We start from the raw sequence: 17,991 nt of genomic DNA on the forward strand, positions 1-17,991 counted from the left end.
TTTTTTTGAGACAGAGTCTCGCTCTGTGGCCCAGGCCGGAGTGCAGTGGCCGGATCTCAGCTCACTGCAAGCTCCGCCTCCCGGGCTCACGCCATTCTCCTGCCTCAGCCTCCCGAGTAGCTGGGACTACAGGCGCCCGCCACCTCGCCCGGCTAGTTTTTTGTATTTGTTTTTTTTAGTAGAGATGGGGTTTCACCATGTTAGCCAAGATGGTCTCGATCTCCTGACCTCGTGATCCACCCGCCTCGGCCTCCCAAAGTGCTGGGATTACAGGCTTGAGCCACTGCGCCCTGCCTGAATTTTTTTTAAAGCAAAATTGTCTTAGATCTGATTGCTTATATCTACCCAATCCATTTGCATAAGGCAGTCTAGCGTAATGGTTGAGAACTTGGGATTTGGGTCCAAAAAGACCTGAGTTCAAGTCCTGGCTCCTCCACTTACTAATCTGGACAAGTAATTGAATATCTCTGAGCCTTGATCTCCCCTGCCCATGATGTTAATAATATCTACCTCATGGTGTTATGAGGACTTAAGTGTTTTTTTTGTTTGTTTGTTTTTGTTTTTTTTTGAGACAGAGTCTCACTCACTCTGTCGCCCAGGCTGGAGTGCAGTGGCACAATAATCTCAGCTCACTGCAACCTCTCCCTCCTGGGTTCAAGTGATTCTCCTGCCTCAGCCTCTACAGTCATGCGCACATGGCTAATTTTTGTATTTTTCATAGAGTTGGGGCTCACCATGTTGGCCAGGCTGGTCTCAAACTCCTGACCTCAAGTGATCTGCGCGTCTCGGCCTCCCAAAGTGCTGGTATTATAGTTCTTTTTAGAAGAGATTACTGGGGGCCGGGCACAGTGACTCACGCTTGTAATCCCAGCACTTTGGGAGGCCGAGGCGGGCGGATCACGAGGTCAGGAGTTCAAGACCAGCCTGGCCAACATGGTGAAACCCTTTCTCTACTAAAAATACAAAAATTCGCTGGGCATAGTAGCAGGCATCTGTAATCCCAGCTACTCAGGAGGATGAGGCAGGAGAATCGTTTGAACACGGGAGGTTGCAGTGAGCTGAGATTGCTCCACTGCACTCCAGCATGGGCAACAGAGTAAGAGTCCATCTAAAAAAAAAAAAAAAAAAAGAAGAAGTGCCACTATGCCTGGCTAAATTTTCTTTTTTGAGGCAAGGTCTCACTCTGTTGCCCAGGCTGAAGTGCAGTGGCATGATCTCAGCTCGCTGCAGAGTAGCTAGACCTCCCAGGCTCAAGCGATCCTCCCACCTCTGCCTCCTAAGTAGCTGGAACTACAGGTGTGCACAACTGCACCTCACTAATTTTTTTTATAGTGACAGGATTTCACCACGTTGCCCTGCCTGATCTCAAATTCCTGGGCTCAAGGGATCCACCTGCCTTGGCCTCCCAAAATGCTGGGATTACAGGTGTGTGCCACTATGCCCTGCTAAAAATTTTTTTACTTCCTACTTTCAGTAAAATGTCTCTTTCATTTTTGGTAGTTTGAATGGACTAGAGTTGATTTGTGTTGAATTGTTTTTCTTTTGTTACTCAACAGAAGCCAAAAGTAAGAAAAACAGTTCCCTCTATAAACTGAGCTGTTATTTCATTCCTGCAACAAATATTTATTGAGCATTCACATATTAAGCCAAAGCAATGTACAAGGTATACATAGTCCCTACCCTCTGGAGCTTACATTCTAGTTAGGAGAAACAGACAATAAGGCACATAAACAATGTATAAGTAAATTTCAGACAGTGGTAAATGCTGCAAGGAAACTAAAATGGTGTAAAGAGTTAGACAATATGGGATTACATGAAAGATTGCTACTTTGGGACTAGGATAATCAGGGAATTCCTCTCTGAGGAGGTGATATTTTGGCTGAGTCTGAATGATGGGAAAGAGATACCCATGTGAAATTCTGGTGAGGTGCTTTCACGTAAATCTTTTCACTTAATCCTCACCTCACCATGAACTGGATGATGTTTTCTCCATTTAGGAAATAGTGTGGCTTGGTAATTTAAAAGCGTGTGCATTGCCGGACACAGTGGCTCACACCTGTAATCCCAGCATTTTGGGAGGCCGAGGCAGGCAGATCACCTGAGGTCAGAAGTTTGAGACCAGCCTTACCAACATAGAGAAACCCCGTCTTTACTAAAATACAAAAAAATTAGCCAGGTATGGTGGCTAATTAGCCATGAACTGGTGAGGTGAGGCAGAGGCTCCCTTGAGCCCAGGAGTTTGAGGCTGCAGTGAGCTGTGATTGTACCACTGCACTCCAGCCTGGGGGACAGAGTGAGGCGCTGCATCAAAAAAACAAAATGAAATAAGGTAAGGAGAGGTCTGGGGCCGGGAATATGACTAGAACATCTCTGGAGTAATGCTTGTAAAGAACTAAAGTGTCTGAAGAAACAAGAAAAAAGAAATATGTCAGTCGAGAGAGACAGAGAAATGAATGAATAGGTCTTGACAGTGAAGGGGACTGAAAAAGAAAGGAATAGGAAATTACTTTAAAACTGTACACGCTATTAGCCAGAGGATATAGGAAATAATTACTTCACATGACAGAGAATCCCTTTAAGTTGTCACTAACATGGAGACAAGCTAAATATCCATCAGTGGAGAGCTGCTTAAATACATTATGGTACATCCAATTAAGGTAATTCTGTGTGGCCTTTAATTAAAGCTTCTGATGGGAAGAAGCTACATGATAAATAGGTAAGTGAACAAGCATGGTACACTATGGTGGTACTGTTTATGGAAGGTAGAAGCGATGTATATTGCAGCTATGTGTGTTTAGGCTTGTATATCAATACAGTCTCTCTGAATGGGTACTAAAAAAAAGAGACAAAAAACCAACAACCAAAACGTATAGTGGCCCCTGATGAAGGGGACTGAGACTGCAGGACTCGGCTCAGGAGTGGGAGGGAAACTGACTTTTCACTGTACAACATTTTGAAGTTTTAAAATTTTTATAGCATAGACATAGCCAAAAAAGTTTATTTTATTATTACTATTATTATTATTATTATTATTAAGAGACAGTCTTGCTCTGTAGCCCAGGCTGGAGTGGGAGTGCAGTGGCATGATCTCAGCTCAGTGCAACCTCTGCCTCCTGGGTTCAAGTGATTCTTGTGCCTCAAACTCTCGAGCAGCTGGGATTATATATGCGTGCCACCACACCTGTCTAATTTTTATATTTATATTTTTATTTTTATTTTTGTTTGAGACAGAATTTCACTCTTGTCACCCAGGTTGGAGTGCAGTGGTGCCATCTCGGCTCACTGCAACCTCCACCTCCTGGGTTCCAGCGATTCTCATGCCTCAGCCTCCCAGGTAGCTGGGATTACAGGCACCCACCACCACACCACCACGCCTGGCTAATTTTTGTATTTTTAGTAGAGACAGGGTTTCACCATGTTGGTCAGGCTGGTCTTGAATTCCTGACCTCGTGATCCACCCGCCTTGGCCTCCCAAAGTGCTGGGATGACAGGCATGAGCCACCGCGCCCAGCCTAATTTTTATATTTTTGGTAGAGACAGGTTGGTCTCAAACTGCTGGCCTCAAGTGCTCAGCCCACCTCAGCCTCCCAAAGTGCAGGGATTACAGGCATGAGCCACCGCACCCTGCGCCCCCAAAATTTAAATGGTTTAAAATAAATTGTTTTAAAAGTTAGAGCCACACTGCCCACAGAAGTCCATGTGCTGTGAATGTAGGTAGCTCCTACAAAAAAAGGAAACAGAAGCAGTCATTTTAAAATACCCTAACATTAGAGAAATATAAAGGCAGCGTGATATGCTCGACAGAGCCCATGGGCTGTGGGATTAGAGTGACTTGGGTCTGAATTCTGACATTTGCTAGTTTTGTGATCTTGGGCAAGTCACTTGCTTTTTGAGCCTTAGTTTTCTCTTCTGAAAAATACTTTGATCAAGTTATTGAAATAAGCACAATGTTTGCCTGGTACTTATTAGCTATTCAAAATGGTAGCTATTATTATATTGCGTTGTTAAACATTTGCCTTTATTTCATTTTAACCAGGCTTAAGACAGTCAGTCAAGATACAAATTGCTTTTTTATTTATTTATTTATTTATTTATTTATTTATTTATTTATTTATTTATTTTTAAGACGGAGTCTCACTCTGTCACCCAGGCTGGAGTGCAGTGGCGTGATCTTGGCTCACTGCAACCTCCACCTCCCAGGTTCAAGCGATTCTCCAGCCTCAGCCTCCCAAGTAGCTGGGACTGCAGGCATGTGTCCCCATGCCCGGCTAATTTTTGTATTTCTAGTATGGATGGGTTTTGCCATGTTGGTTAGGCTGGTTTCGAACTCCTGATCTCAGGTGATCTGCCCACCTTGGCCTCCCAAAGTGCTGGGATTACAGGCATGATCCACTGCTCCTGGCCCACATTGCTTTTTATTACTGATGCTAGACAGTGGGGTAGAGTGGGGAAGAGTGTTGACTTTCGAGTCAGAGTCAGATTTCCTGGCTTTGAACCTGCCCTGTCACTTACTAATGTGCAGTCAAATTACTAAATCGCCACGTGCCTCAGTTTCCTCATTTGTAAAATGTGGCTAATAGTTGTACCTCATAGGGTTGTTGTCAGGAATAAATGAATTAATGCGCATAAAATGTTTCCAAAGTGCCTGGCAGATAATAATCACTAGATACGCATTTGCAATTGTTATTATTTATTTACTATTTCTACTTTTGCTTTTATTATCTTGCTGGATAAGTAAGCCCGAGCACCATTTTTTTATTCATTCACAGTCTCCGTGCTTTGGAAAACATGGTCAGAGGGGATGGTTTCTATGTGTAATTTTTTAATGTGTGTATATGGGTGTGTTTGAGGTAAAATTTACATACAGTGAAATGCACAGACAGGTCTCAAGTGATCGGCCCACCTCGGCCTCCCAAAGTGCAGGGATTACAGGCTACACTGTTGCCCAGGTTAGAGTACAGTGGCATAACCACAGTTCACTGCAGGCTCAAGTGACCCTCCCACCTCAGCCCCTTTTGGGTTCAAGTGATCCTCCCACCTCCCTCAGCCTCCTGAGTAGCTAGGACTCCAGGCGCACACCACTACATGTGACTAACTTTTTAATTTTTTTTTTGACACTCTTATCGCCTAGCCTGGACTGCAATGGCGTGATTTCAGCTCACTGCAACCTCTGCCTCCCGGGTTCAAGCGATTCTCCTGTCTCAGCCTTCTGAGTAGCTGGGATTACAGGCTCACGCCACCATGCCTGGCTAATTTTTATATTTCTTTTTTCAGTAGAAACAGGGCTTTGCCATGTTGGTCAGGCTGGTCTCGAACTCCTAACCTCATGATCTTCCCGCCTTGGCCTCCCAAAGTGCTGGGATTACAGGCGTGAGCCACTGCACCTGGCCTTATTATTTAATTTTTTGTACAGACGGGACTGACTTTGTTACTCAGGCTGATCTTGATCTCTTGGGCTCAAGCAATCCTCCCTCTTCAGCCTCCCAAAGTGCTGGTATTACAGCCGTGAGCCACTATGCCTAGCAATTTTGATTGATTTTGACAAATCAAAATATACGTTATACGTGTGTAACCAAGATACATTTAGGATACAGAACATTACTCCTGAAACTGCCTTCATAGCTTTTTCCATTTGATTTCTACCCCTTTAGGCAGCCAGTGCTCTGCTTTCTATCAGTATAGCTTAGTTTTGCCTGATTTGGACTTCGTGTAAGTAGAAGTATACAGTAGTACACTTTTGTGTCTGGCTTCTTTCTTTCTTTCTTTCTTTCTTTTTTTTTTGAGACAGAGTCTCGCTCTGTCACCCAGGCTGGAGTGCAGTGGCTGTGGCCGGATCTCAGTTCACTGCAAGCTCCGCCTCCCGGGTTTACACCATTCTCTTGCCTTAGCCTCCCGAGTAGCTGGGACTACAGGCGCCCGCCACCACGCCCGGCTAGTTTTTTTGTATTTTTTTAGTAGAGACGGGGTTTCACAGTGTTAGCCAGGATGGTCTTAATCTCCTGACCTCGTGATCCGCCCGTCTCGGCCTCCCAAAGTGCTGGGATTACAGGCTTGAGCCACCACACCCGGCCTCTTTCTTTTCTTTCTTTTCTTGACTTTCTTTCTTTCCTTCCTTCCTTCCTCCTCCCCTCCCTCCTTTCCTTTCCTTTCCCTTCCCTTTCCCTTCCCTTTCCCTTCCCTTCCCTTTATTGGAGTCTTACTCTGTCGCCCAGGCTGCTGGAGCGAAGTGGTACCATCTCAGCTCACTGCAACCTCAACCTCCCGAATTCTAGTGATTCTCCTGCCTCAGCCTCCTGAGTAGCTGGGATTACAGGCGCCCACCACTTCACCTGGCTAATTTTTGTATTTTTAGTAGAGACAGGGTTTCACCATGTTTGCCAGGCTGGTCTTGAACTCCTGACCTCAGGTGATCCACCCACCTCGACCTCCCATAGAGCTGGTATTACAGGCATGAGCCACTGAGCCCAACAGTGTCTGCCTTCTTTCTGAATATAATGTTTTTTAGATTCATCCATGTTATGTGAATCAGTAGTTCCCTCTTTTTTATTGCTGAATAGTATTACGTTGAATGAATATACCACAATTTGTTTATGTATTCATTCGTTGATGGACAATTGGATGAATTTCAGTTTGGGAAAATATTAATAAAGCTGCTATGAATGTTCATGCACAAATCTTTTTTTTTTTTTTTTTTTTTTGAGACAGAGTATCACTCTGTTGCCAAGGTTGGAGTGCAGTGGCATGCTGTCAGCCCACTGCAACCTCCGCCTCCCGGTTCAAGTGATCCTCCTGCCTCAGCCTCCAGAGTAACTGGGACTACAGGCATGCATCACCACGCCTGGCTAATTTTTGGGTATTTTGTGGTAGAGACAGGGTTTCACCATGTCGGCCAGGCTGGTCTCGAACTCCTGACCTCCACCTAATCCACCTGCCTACACTTCCCACAGTGATGATATTTCAGACATGAGCCACCGTGCCCAGCCACAAATCTTTTTGTGGGTGTTTCATTTATCTTGAGTAAACATCTAAGAGTCAAATTGCTGGGTCATATAATGACCATTATGAGGCAACATTGGTAAGAGGATCAAGGAAAAGAGGCCCTGTATGGGAACAGAGTAAGTAGGAAAACATAACAGTGTCTCCTGTATCTTTAGCATTCTTCAGAGACAGAAAAGAGACTAGAGGGAGCGGGCAGGAGGTAGATAAAGATAGTCACGGGTTTGTAGAGGAGGAATTCTTCAAAAAGCTTTAGCCCCTCTGGCATGCAAATTCATGTTATAACAATTTATAAGCTAATTTTATTTGTATAATTTATTTGTTTACAAGTGCTATGGTGTAGGCAGAACACATGTTCCCGTATTGTTTTTATTTTTTTATTTATTTTTGAGATGGAGTTTCGCTTTTGTTGCCCAGGTTGGAGTGCAGTGACGCAATCTCGACTCACTGCAACCTCTGCCTTCTGGTTTCAAGCGATTCTCCTGCCTCAGTCTCCCAAGTAGCTGGGAATTTTTTTTTTTTTTTTGAGATGGAGTCTCCCTCTGTCCCCCAGACTGGAGTGCAGTGGCACCATCTCAGCTCTCTGCAGCCTCCGCCTCCTGGGTTCAAGAGATTCTCCTGCCTCAGCCTCCTGAGTGGCTGGGATGACAGGCCTGTGCCACCATGCCTGGCTAATTTTTGTATTTTTGGTAGAGACAGGGTTTCACCATATTGGTCAGCTGGTCTTGAACTCCTGACCTCGTGATCTGCCTGCCTTGGCCTCCCAGAGTGCTGGGATTACAGTTGTGAGCCACTGTACCCAGGCCCCAGTATTGCTTTTATAAATGAGAAAACTAGATCGGGCTCAATGGCTCACGCCTGTAATCCCAGCACTTTGGGAGGCTGAGGCAGGTGGATCACCCGAGGTCAGGAGTTTGAGACCAGCCTGGCCAACATGGTGAAACCCCGTTTCTACTAAAAATACAAAATTAGCCAGGTGTGGTGGAGTGCACCTGTTATCCCAGCTGCTTGGGAGGCTGAGGCAAGAGAATCACTTGAACCTGGGAGGTGGAGATTGCAGTGAGCCGAGATCCCACTATTGTACTCCAGCCTGAGGAGAAGGCAAAACTCTCTCTCAACAAAAAATAAAATAAGTAAAAATTTAAAAATCAAATAAATGAGAAACCTAAAGCTCAGAGAAGTCAGAATGACTTGCCCAAGGTCCCACAGCTGGTTACTGTCTGGGTGGGGACCCAAACCCCAGACTCCACACAGGAAGTTTCTTGCCCTGAGTCCTAGTTCAAACACCCATTAGAGTTTTGGACAAATTCTTAACCTCTCTGGAGCTCTGTTTTCTTAACTGTACAGTGTGTATAATAATGGTTCCTCCCTCAGATATTGAGAGGCATAATTGAGATAACAGTTGAATTATATGCTTGGCACATAGTAGGAGTATAATAAATATTAGTTGAGTCTGAATCTAAAGTAGATGACTGGTTTTGGCTGAAGAAAATATTAGTTAGTAGTTGGGCGTGGTGGCTCAAAGAGCTATAATCTCAGCTCTTTGGGAGATGGAGGTCGGGGGTTCACGAAGTCAGGAGTCCAAGACCAGCCTGGCCAATATGGTGAAACTCTGTCTCTGCTAAAAATACAAAAATTAGCCGGGCGTGGTGGCAGGCGCCTGTAATTCCAGCTTCTTGGGAGGCTGAGGCAGGAAAATTGCTTGAACCTGGGAAGCAGAGGTTGCAGTGAGCCAAGATCACACTATTGCACTCCAGCCTGGGCAAGAGAAGTGAAACTCCATCTCAAAAAAAAAAAGTACAAAAATTAGCCAGGCATGGTGGCATGTGCCTATATTCCCAGCTACTCAGGAGGCTGAGGCAGGAGAATCGCTTAAACCCAGGAGGCAGAGGTTTCAGTGAGTTGAGATCACGCCACTGCTCTCCGCCTGGGCAACAGAGCTAGACTCTGTCTCAAAAAAAGAAAAAAAAAAAAAAAAAAGATAATGTTTGAAAGGCATTTATGAACTATAAAATGCTATACGTGCGCTTCTTGTCACTCTTGTTGTTGAACCTGTAGCTATGTTCCTGCCTCCTATTTCTTTTTGTTGTTGTTGTTGTTTTGTTTTTTGTTTTTGAGACAGAGTTTTGCTCTTATTGCTCAGGCTGGAGTACAATGTCACAATCTCGGCTCTCCGTAATATGTGCCTCCTGGGTTCAAGCTATTCTCCTGCCTTAGCCTCCGAGTAGCTGGGACTACAGACATGTACCACCACACCCGGCTAATTTTGTATTTTTAGTAGAGACGGGGTTTCTCCATGTTGGTCAGTCTGGTCTCGAACTCCTCACCTCAGGTGATCCGCCCTCCTGGGTCTCCCAAAGTGCTGGGATTATAGGCGTGAGCCACCACTCCTGGCCCCTGCCTCCTATTTCTGATCCATTCCTGTCACTGACTCAATGCTAAGGAAACTATACCCATCCAACTTTTTTAGAAGGAACTTTGTGCCCAGAGAATTTATTTTATTTTATTTTATTTTATTTTATTTTATTTTATTTATTTTTAGACAGAGTCTCACTCTGTTGCCCAGGCTGGAAGTGCAGTGGCACGATCTTGGCTCATTGCAACCTCCGCCTCCCAGGTTCAAGTGATTCTTCTGCCTCAGCCTCCTGAGTAGCTGGGATTACAGGCAAGCGCCACCAAGCCCAGCTAATTTTGTTTTTTTGTAGACACGGGGTTTCACTGTGTTAACCAGGCTGGTCTCAAACCCCTGACCTCAGGTGATTGCCCGCCTCAGCCTCCCAAAGTGCTAGGATTACAGGCATGAGCCACTGAGCATGGCCCAATTTATTTTATTTATTAAGAGGTTACGGGTGTGGTAGCTCACACCTATAATCCCAGTACTTTGGGAGGCTGAGGTGGGTGGATCACCTGAGGTCAGGAGTTTGAGACCAGCCTGACAAACATAGAGAAACCCCATCTCTACTAAAAATACAAAATTAGCCTGGTGTGGTGGTGCATGCCTGCAATCCCAGCTACTCAGGAGGCTGAGGCAGGAGAATCGCTTAAAACCGGGAGGTGGAGGTGGCAGTGAGCTGAGATCACACCACTGCATTCCAGCCTGGGCGACAAGAGCAAAACTCCATCTCAAAAAAAAAAAGAGGTCACTCTAAGGGAATGAGATTTTTGCATCAGAATGTGCAGCTGAAGAGCAAAGCTGCAGCCTGCAACATTTGCTCAGTCTTCCTGAGAGGCATGATGATGAGCCATGCTTTCTTCTGCAGACTGATGACAACAGTGGAGACTTGGACCCAGGAGTCTTGCTGACAGCTCAAACTATCACATCTGAGACCACAAGCAGCACCACCACAACTCAAATTACCAAGGTAACAGACCAGCTAGAACCCCTTATGGAACCCAAGGGCAGGCTGAGCTTGCTGCCACCTCTCTGTAAGAAGGACCCTAGTCCATAAGCAAATATTTTCAGCTCCATCCCTAGTAAGCCACATTATTCAAAGAGTCCCGGATGGAAAGGCCCTGCTGCCTTCCCCAGCAGTAAATCTAGGGAGATACCCTGAGAGTATCCCTGCCTACTTAGTAGTCTCCTAAAGGTAGGTGTGGTTGTTCTCTTTACACATCTGTCTGTCTCTCTGGTCAGTGAGTCCCCTATCTGGCTGTGGAAGTAAGTTTAAAAAGTCAGCCTGGCCAGGCACCGTGGCCCACACCTGTAATCCCAGCACTTTGGGAGGCTGAGGCAGGTAGATCACCTGAGATCAGGAGGACAAGACTAGTCTGACCAACATGGTGAAACCCCATCTCTAAAAATAGAAAAATTAGCTGGGTGTAGTGGTGTACGCCTATAGTCCCAGCTATTCAGGAGGCTGAGGCAGGAGAATTGCTGGAACCTGGGAAGCAGAGGTTACAGTGAGCGGAGATCGCACCACTGCACTCCAGCCTGGGTGACAGAGCAAGACTCCATCTCAAAAAAAGTTAGCTCAAGGGGCCGGGCGTGGTGTAATCACACCTGTAATCCTAGTACTTTGGGAGGCCGAGACGGGTGGATTCCTTTAGCCTAGTGGTTTGAGACTAGCCTGGGCAACATAGTAAAACCTCATCTGTACAAAAAAAATACAAAAAAAAAAAAATTTGCTGGGCATAGTGGCGCGTGCCTGTGGTCCCAGCTACTTAGGAGGCTGAGGTGGGAGGATCACTTGAGCCCAGGGCATCAAGGCTGCAGTGAGCCGTGATCATGCCACTGCACTCCAGCCTGAGTGACAGAGCAAGACCCTGTCTCTATAAAAACAAAAAAAAAGTCACCTTAAGGGAAATTATTTTTGGTATTTTTATACAACCATATTTTCCAAGCCCAAAATCAGAAGTCTGGGTCTGAGGAATTTTTACAGCATTCCAGGGACAAGGCCAGGAGAATTTGTTTGGATGCTGAAATAGTGGAACTATTAGAATATAACTTATAGGAAGCAAGAGAGAGAAAATATCTAAAATTGGAACTACCCCCAGAAAATTGGAGGCAATCTATGTTTGCTATAGCACTAGAGGAAAATACTTTAATAGGTAAAAATATAGCTTCTTGACCAAGTTCTGTCATCAATACACAGATGACTGGAAACTAGTTAACTTAATGTGTCTAGACCTTGGTTTTCCGCATCTACCAGAAAGAGAAATCTACCCACCCTCAGGAGATTATGTGAAGACCTTTTGACATCAATAATATGAAAATGCTTTAAAATAAAATAAAATAGCTGGGACCACAGGCACGCGCCACTATGCCCAGCAATTTTTTTTTTTTTTTTTTTTTTGTATTTTTTTGTACAGATGAGGTTTTACTATGTTGCCCAGGCTAGTCTCAAACCACTAGGCTAAAGGAATCCACCTGTCTCGGCCTCCCAAAGTACTACCCAATTTCAAGCTATGTAACATGTTTGTTAGCCTTCAGATGTTTTTCCTTTTGAAAATGATCACAGTGGCTCATGCCTGTAATCCTAACACTTTGGGAGGCCGAAGTGGGCAGATCAGCTGAGGTCAGGAGTTCAATACCAGCCTGACCAACACAGCAAAACCCCATTTCTACTAAAAAAATAAAAATTAGCCGAGCACGGTGGCGCACGCCTATAGTCCTAGCTACTTGGGAGGCTTAGGCAGGAGAAACATTTGAACCCAAGAGGCAGAGGTTGCAGTGAGTCAAGATCATGCCACTGCACTCCAGCCTTGGCGACAGAGCAAGACTCTGTCTCCAAAAAAAGAAAAAAAGAAAAAGAAAATGATCAATTAAAATGTATAGGAGGCTGGGCGTGGTGGCTCACGCCTGTAATCGCAGTACTTTGGGAGGCTGAGGCAGGTGGATCGGGAGGTCAGGAATTCGAGACCAGCCTGGCCAACATGGTGAAACCCTGTCTCTACTAAAAATACAAAAAAGTAGCCGGGTACGGTGGCGTGCGCCTGTGATCCCAGCTACTCAAGAGGCTGAGGCAGGAGAATCACTAGAATCCAGGAGGCAGAGGTTGTGGTCAGCAGAGATCACGCCACTGCCCACCAGCCTGGGCAACAGAGCAAGACTGTCTCAAAAAAAAAAAAACAAAAACAAAAAAAGGTAGAGGATCAGTATCCGGACTCTAAAACAGAAATGTGTAAGAGAAGAGCACAGAAAGTCCTATTTTGTTTACTTGCTAAATCTCTGTGGTATTCAGAAGGAAGAAAAAGGAGAAAGTAAATACAGAATTGTGACTTTCTGTTTAGCTTAATAAAGATTTTAGTAATCCAGCCAGGCACGGTGGCTCACACCTGTAATCCCAGCACTTTGGGAGGCTGAGGTGGGCGGATCACAAGGACCATCCTGGCCAACATAGTGAAACCCTGTCTCTACTAAAAATACAAAAAAATTAGCTGGGCGTGGTGGTGGGCACCTGTAGTCCCAGCTACTCAGGAGGCTGAGGCAGGAGAATGGCGGGAACCTGGTAGGCAGAGCTTTCAGTGAGTGGAGATTGTGCCACTGTACTCCAGCCTGGGGACAAAACAAGACTCCATCTCAAAAAAAAAAAAAAAAAAAAAAAAAAGTGTTTAATAATCCAAGGGAGTAGAAGTGTACTCTACAAGGGAGTAGAAGTAGCAGGTCCAGTTGAGATTTTGGACAAGTAGGTTAGAAAGCTGTCCTTTGCAGTACCCAGCAGTAGATTAAAATTTGTAGTGGAGGCCGGGCGCGGTGGCTCAGGCCTGTAATCCCAGCACTTTGGGAGGCCTAGACGGGCGGATCACGAGGTCAGGAGATTGAGACCATCCTGGCTAACACGGTGAAACCCCGTCTCTACTAAAAAGTACAGAAAACTAGCTGGGCGAGGTGGCGGGCGCCTGTAGTCCCAGCTACTCAGGAGCCTGAGGCAGGAGAATGGTGTAAACCCAGGAGGCGGAGCTTGCAGTGAGCTGAGATCCGGCCACTGCACTCCAGCCTGGGCGACAGAGCAAGACTCCGTCTCAAAAAAAAAAAAAAAAATTTGGAGTGGAGCTTTCGGAATAATCTTTGCTGTTTTTCTTTGTTTGTTTGTTTGTTTGTTAATAGAGATGAGGTCTCATTTTGTTGTCCAGACTTGTCTCAAACTCCTGGCCTCAAGCATTCCTCCTATCTCAGCCTTCCAAAGTTTTGAGATTACAAGTGTGAACCACTAAACCTGGCCTCTTTTTTTTTTTTTTATTCTTGTTATATCGCTGATCTCATATGACATCCTCTCTTTGGTTCCAGACTGTAAAAGGTGGGATTTCAGAGACACGTATTGAAAAGAGAATTGTGATCACAGGAGATGCTGATATTGACCATGATCAGGTGAGAATGTTGAGGAGCTCTGGGCCTGGGAGGGGTCCCTGGGCAGGAAGACTGACGAATACAGGAGTTTGTTTGCCATCTTCATCTGCAAAAAGCCTCTTTGGCCACTCTAGCTCTTAGTTGAGAAGAAAGGCAAAGAGAATCAAAGTAAGAGGCCTGTGGGATGGAGGCCACAGATTGAGGAGTCAGGAAATGTAATGGAAAGAACATGAGCTTTGGATTCCAAGACTTGATTCAATTGCAGGTTCTTACTATATTCTAGCTGTTAACTCTCTGGGCCTCCATTCCACATCTGTAAGATGAAGATGATAGTATCTCCCTCTCAGGGTAGTTGTGAGAATCGGGTGAAATACTGGATGAACAGCTGGTGGCACATGGTGAGCTCAGTTAAATGGAGCTATTGTTATTCCAAAGGTAAAGGTACCTGAACCCATGCTAGACAACATCAAAACAAAGGGAAGCATGCCCCTACCCTTAGAGAGTGGAACAGCTGAGAAGACATGAGCGGGGGCATAGTATAGTGGATAAGACACCAGCAGACTCGAAACTTGTTTTCTGCCCTACATCTTTAACTTGCTGTGTGACCTTGGGTAAATCACTTTACCACTGATTTTTTTCTCCTTTCCTAAAAGAGAGTGGGTTGATCTAGATAATTTCTGGGCCTGAGTGCTAAAATTCTATATTTTTATGTTAATTGGGTGCTAATTGTGTGCTGCAAGCAATTAGCAAATAATAAGGTCAGGATTAATGTTCCCAATTCTCTACTGGGTGATGTTAGAACAGTAAAGCTGCAGAGAAGAGGGGGCGGAAGACACTGCATGCAAATGCTTCTGGAATCACTGACAGGGTTGCTGGAGCAATAATTCTGTGGCCTTTTTATGCTGATATGCTGAGTGCCTTTAAAAAAAGAAAAACTGAGCTACAGTGCTGGCAGTTCCCTTGGAGGCAGGGTTGAGAGTTACAGCTGAGAATAGCGGGCACAGGGTCCCAGAAATGAGGCCACAAAGCCTAAATATCTTGCAGCCTGTTGGCCCAGCTCAGTGGGTCCTGCTGCTTGAGAAGCCTGCACCCACCCACTCAGTGTGGTGTGATCTGAGCCCCTGCTATGTGCTCAGTCTGCACTAGACGGCAAAAGCAGTGGGGTTAAAGGTGTTTGAGGTTTGGAGTGAGACAGACCTGGGTTGAATCCTGACTCTGCGACCTAACTGGTTATATGCCCTTGAGCAACTTACCTTACTAATCTGAGCTCTAGTTTCACCATCTGTAAAATAAGGATGATTACAGGTTTCTTCCAGGGTCATAAGGGCCAAGCACACTCGATAGCTCAGAGAGATGCTCTAGTGTCCCTCAGTTCTTCTAGTTACTGAGAGTGCATGGAAGGGGTAAGCTGTGGTACACTCTGGCTGGGGAGGGAGGCACTTTAAGAACTGTTAAGGAGAAGCAGTGTGGAGCAGCAGACTTTCATAGAGAGGTGGGCGGAGGCAGAATCACCAAAGAGAAGACTTGAACTGGGCTTGAGTGTGAGCAGATGGGTTGGGCAAACAGGATCAGGGAGAATGGGCAGGGGCCCATAGAGGTGCTAGTTCTAAGAATGCCATTCATAGAGCCAAAAGAGGGTTTTCTTTCTTCCCTTGCCCCTTCTAAAGATGATTCTTAAGAGCCAGGTGAGTAGTCAGCTGGTCATTTCTAGCTGAGTCCTTTTCCATAAGGGAGCCTACAAATTCAGAGACTGCAGCCCAAAGAGGATGGTGTTTTTGCTCTTTTGATTTTCCCTCTGCTCTCTTTAGCTTTTCTAAAGTAATCAAAGCTCCTCCAGATCCTCAAACTAAACCCTCAGAAACTAAACAACAGTGTGGTAAAGAGGAAAGTCTGATTGACTTGAGTTAAAATCCCTATTGCACAGCTGGGCGTGGTGGCTCACGCCTATAATCCCAGCACTTTGGGAGGCCAAGCAGGGTGGATCACCTGAGGTCAGGAGTTTGAGACCAGCCTGGCCAATGTGGCAAAACACCATCTCTACTAAAAATATAGAAATTAGCCACGCGTGGTCACAGGCACCTGTAACCCCAGCTACTTGGGAGGCTAGGGCATGAGAATCGCTTGAACCCAGGAGGCAGAGGTTTCAGTGAGTCAAGATCACGCCACTGCACTCCAGCCTGGGCAGTGAGACTCCATCTCAAAAAGAAAAAAAAAAAAAAAAAAATCCCTGTTTTACTACCTACTAGCTATGAAACAATAAACACTTTACTGAAATTCGGTTTCCTCACCTATAAGATGCAAATAATGACATTACCTTAATTCACTAAGTTGTAAAGTTCAAGTAAATAATAAGTAATGATAATACTTATCTTAATAAAGAACAATATAGTTATTAATAAATAATAAATAATAGCGTTTAAGTAATAAGTAATGTGCTTAGGCTAGTGCATGGCATGTAACAGTCCCTTCTCCTCTTCCTTCCTTTCTTCTGTTTTGGCCAAGGACATCTCTTCCTTTTTCTTGCACACTTCTTTACTTTCCTCTCCTGTCCTGAACTTGCCAGTTACCCAACATTGAACATAGAATTTGTTTTGTCCTTTAGATTCATATCTTGAGTGAATCCTCTCTGACCCCCCTAAGTATAACAGATAGATAATAGATAGGTATAATAGATAATATAGGCCGGGCACGGTGGCTCACACCTGTCATCCCAGCACTTTGGGAGGCCAAGCCAGGTGGATCATTTGAGGTCAGGAGTTCCAGACCAGCCTGGCCAACATGGTGAAACCCCATCTCTACTAAAAATACAAAAATTAGCTGGGCGCGGTGGTACATGCCTATAATCCCATATACTTGGGAGGCTGAGGCAGGAGAATTGCTTGAACCTGGGAGGCGGAGGTTGCAGTGAGCCGAGATCACACCACTGCACTCCAGCCTGGGTGACAGAGCGAGACTCCATCTCAAAAAAAAAAAAAAAGATCATGTAACAGATACAGCTATGACCCCTGAAGCCCCTCTCTAGTTCCTGGAAGTCAGTGGTAACCTTCCCTGTCCCTGTGTTAACAGTCCAGAGGCCTCCCTATGCAGGATAGGGTGGGTAAGGTAATTATCAGCTTGGCTTAGCCCAAAGCTGCCCTGGTACTACAGACAGGACTACTGGATTTGTCAGAACATCAGAGAAATGATGACCCCTGCCTTCCTTTGCTGTCAGGCTATTTTCTGCCTCATGGCCCTTGTTTCTGTCTTTTGTAGGTTCTTGTACAAGCCATCAAGGAGGCAAAGGAGCAGCACCCAGACATGTCAGTGACCAAGGTGGTCGTCCACCAGGAGACCGAGATTGCTGATGAGTGAGCTCAGGTATTGGGCGTTCCTGCTGGGGGTGAGGGGGCCCACTGTCCCAGCCTGAGAGGGCTCTGGATAGGACCCTCGGACACACTGGGAGCCCATCCCCCCAAAGAGGTGTCTGCCCTGGGACTTGATAAAGGCAAAGGAGAGGCTGATGAGGAAGATAATAGGAAATTATTAAGTATTTGGCTCCAACTAAAGCAGCCTGTAGCAGTGCCAGCAGTTTTGGGTAAGAGGAGGGACCCAAACTTGGGTATAAGCCCCCAGTCACCTCCTGTCCTAAGTCTTCATGCATCCTGCTGGAAATCCACTTCACCTTCCCCCTCTCTTCTCTCTACTGCTCTGCTCGCTGCTGTCTCAAGTCTCTTTTTTTTTGAGTCGGAGTCACTCTGTCGCCCAGGCTTGATGAGTGCAGTGGCATGATCTCAGCTCACTGCAACCTCTGCCTCCCGGGTTCAAACAATTCTTCTGCCTTAGCCTCCCAAGAAGCTGGGGCTACAGGCATGTGCCACCATGCCCAGCTAATTTTTGTATTTTTAGTAGAGACAGGGTTTCACCTTGTTGGCCAGGTTAATCTCGACTTCCTGACCTCAGGTGATCCACCCGCCTCGACCTCTCAAAGTGCTGGGATTACAGGGGTGAGCCACTGCGCCCAGCCAGTCACAGGTGTCTTTGAGCTAGAACCTGGGAGAGCCAGAGGAAAACAAAACCAAGAAGAGCAGGACCAGGCTGTCTGGAGATGGGTGGGCATGCAGAGCAGGGAGGGAATGGCTGAAGCTCCGAGACCAGAGTAAAGAGCTGGGAGCAGGGAAACTGCTTTTTGGGAACCAGGGATCCAGATAAATTCATGCCTAAAAGTAATT

At 45.7% G+C, this 17,991-nt stretch overlaps 1 protein-coding gene across 16 annotated transcripts in view; it reads left to right on the forward strand.

The window, feature by feature from the left end:
• Positions 1–17,991, forward strand: part of EPB41 (erythrocyte membrane protein band 4.1) — a 231,912-nt gene that overhangs the window by 210,441 nt on the left and 3,480 nt on the right. For 14 of the 16 annotated variants that reach the window (XM_010380323.2, XM_030913695.1, XM_010380313.2 and 11 more), the window contains 3 exons: positions 10,257–10,358; positions 13,724–13,804; positions 17,036–17,140. In XM_010380323.2, the coding sequence (XP_010378625.1) occupies positions 10,257–10,358; positions 13,724–13,804; positions 17,036–17,134 (282 nt within the window). In that variant the 3' untranslated portion in view covers positions 17,135–17,140. The remainder of the gene's footprint in view (positions 1–10,256; positions 10,359–13,723; positions 13,805–17,035; positions 17,141–17,991) is intronic. The other 2 variants (XM_010380317.2, XM_010380325.2) reach the window with 1 other exon arrangement.

This window comes from Rhinopithecus roxellana, chromosome 12 (assembly GCF_007565055.1).
Source record: "Rhinopithecus roxellana isolate Shanxi Qingling chromosome 12, ASM756505v1, whole genome shotgun sequence".
NCBI lineage: Eukaryota > Metazoa > Chordata > Mammalia > Primates > Cercopithecidae > Rhinopithecus > Rhinopithecus roxellana.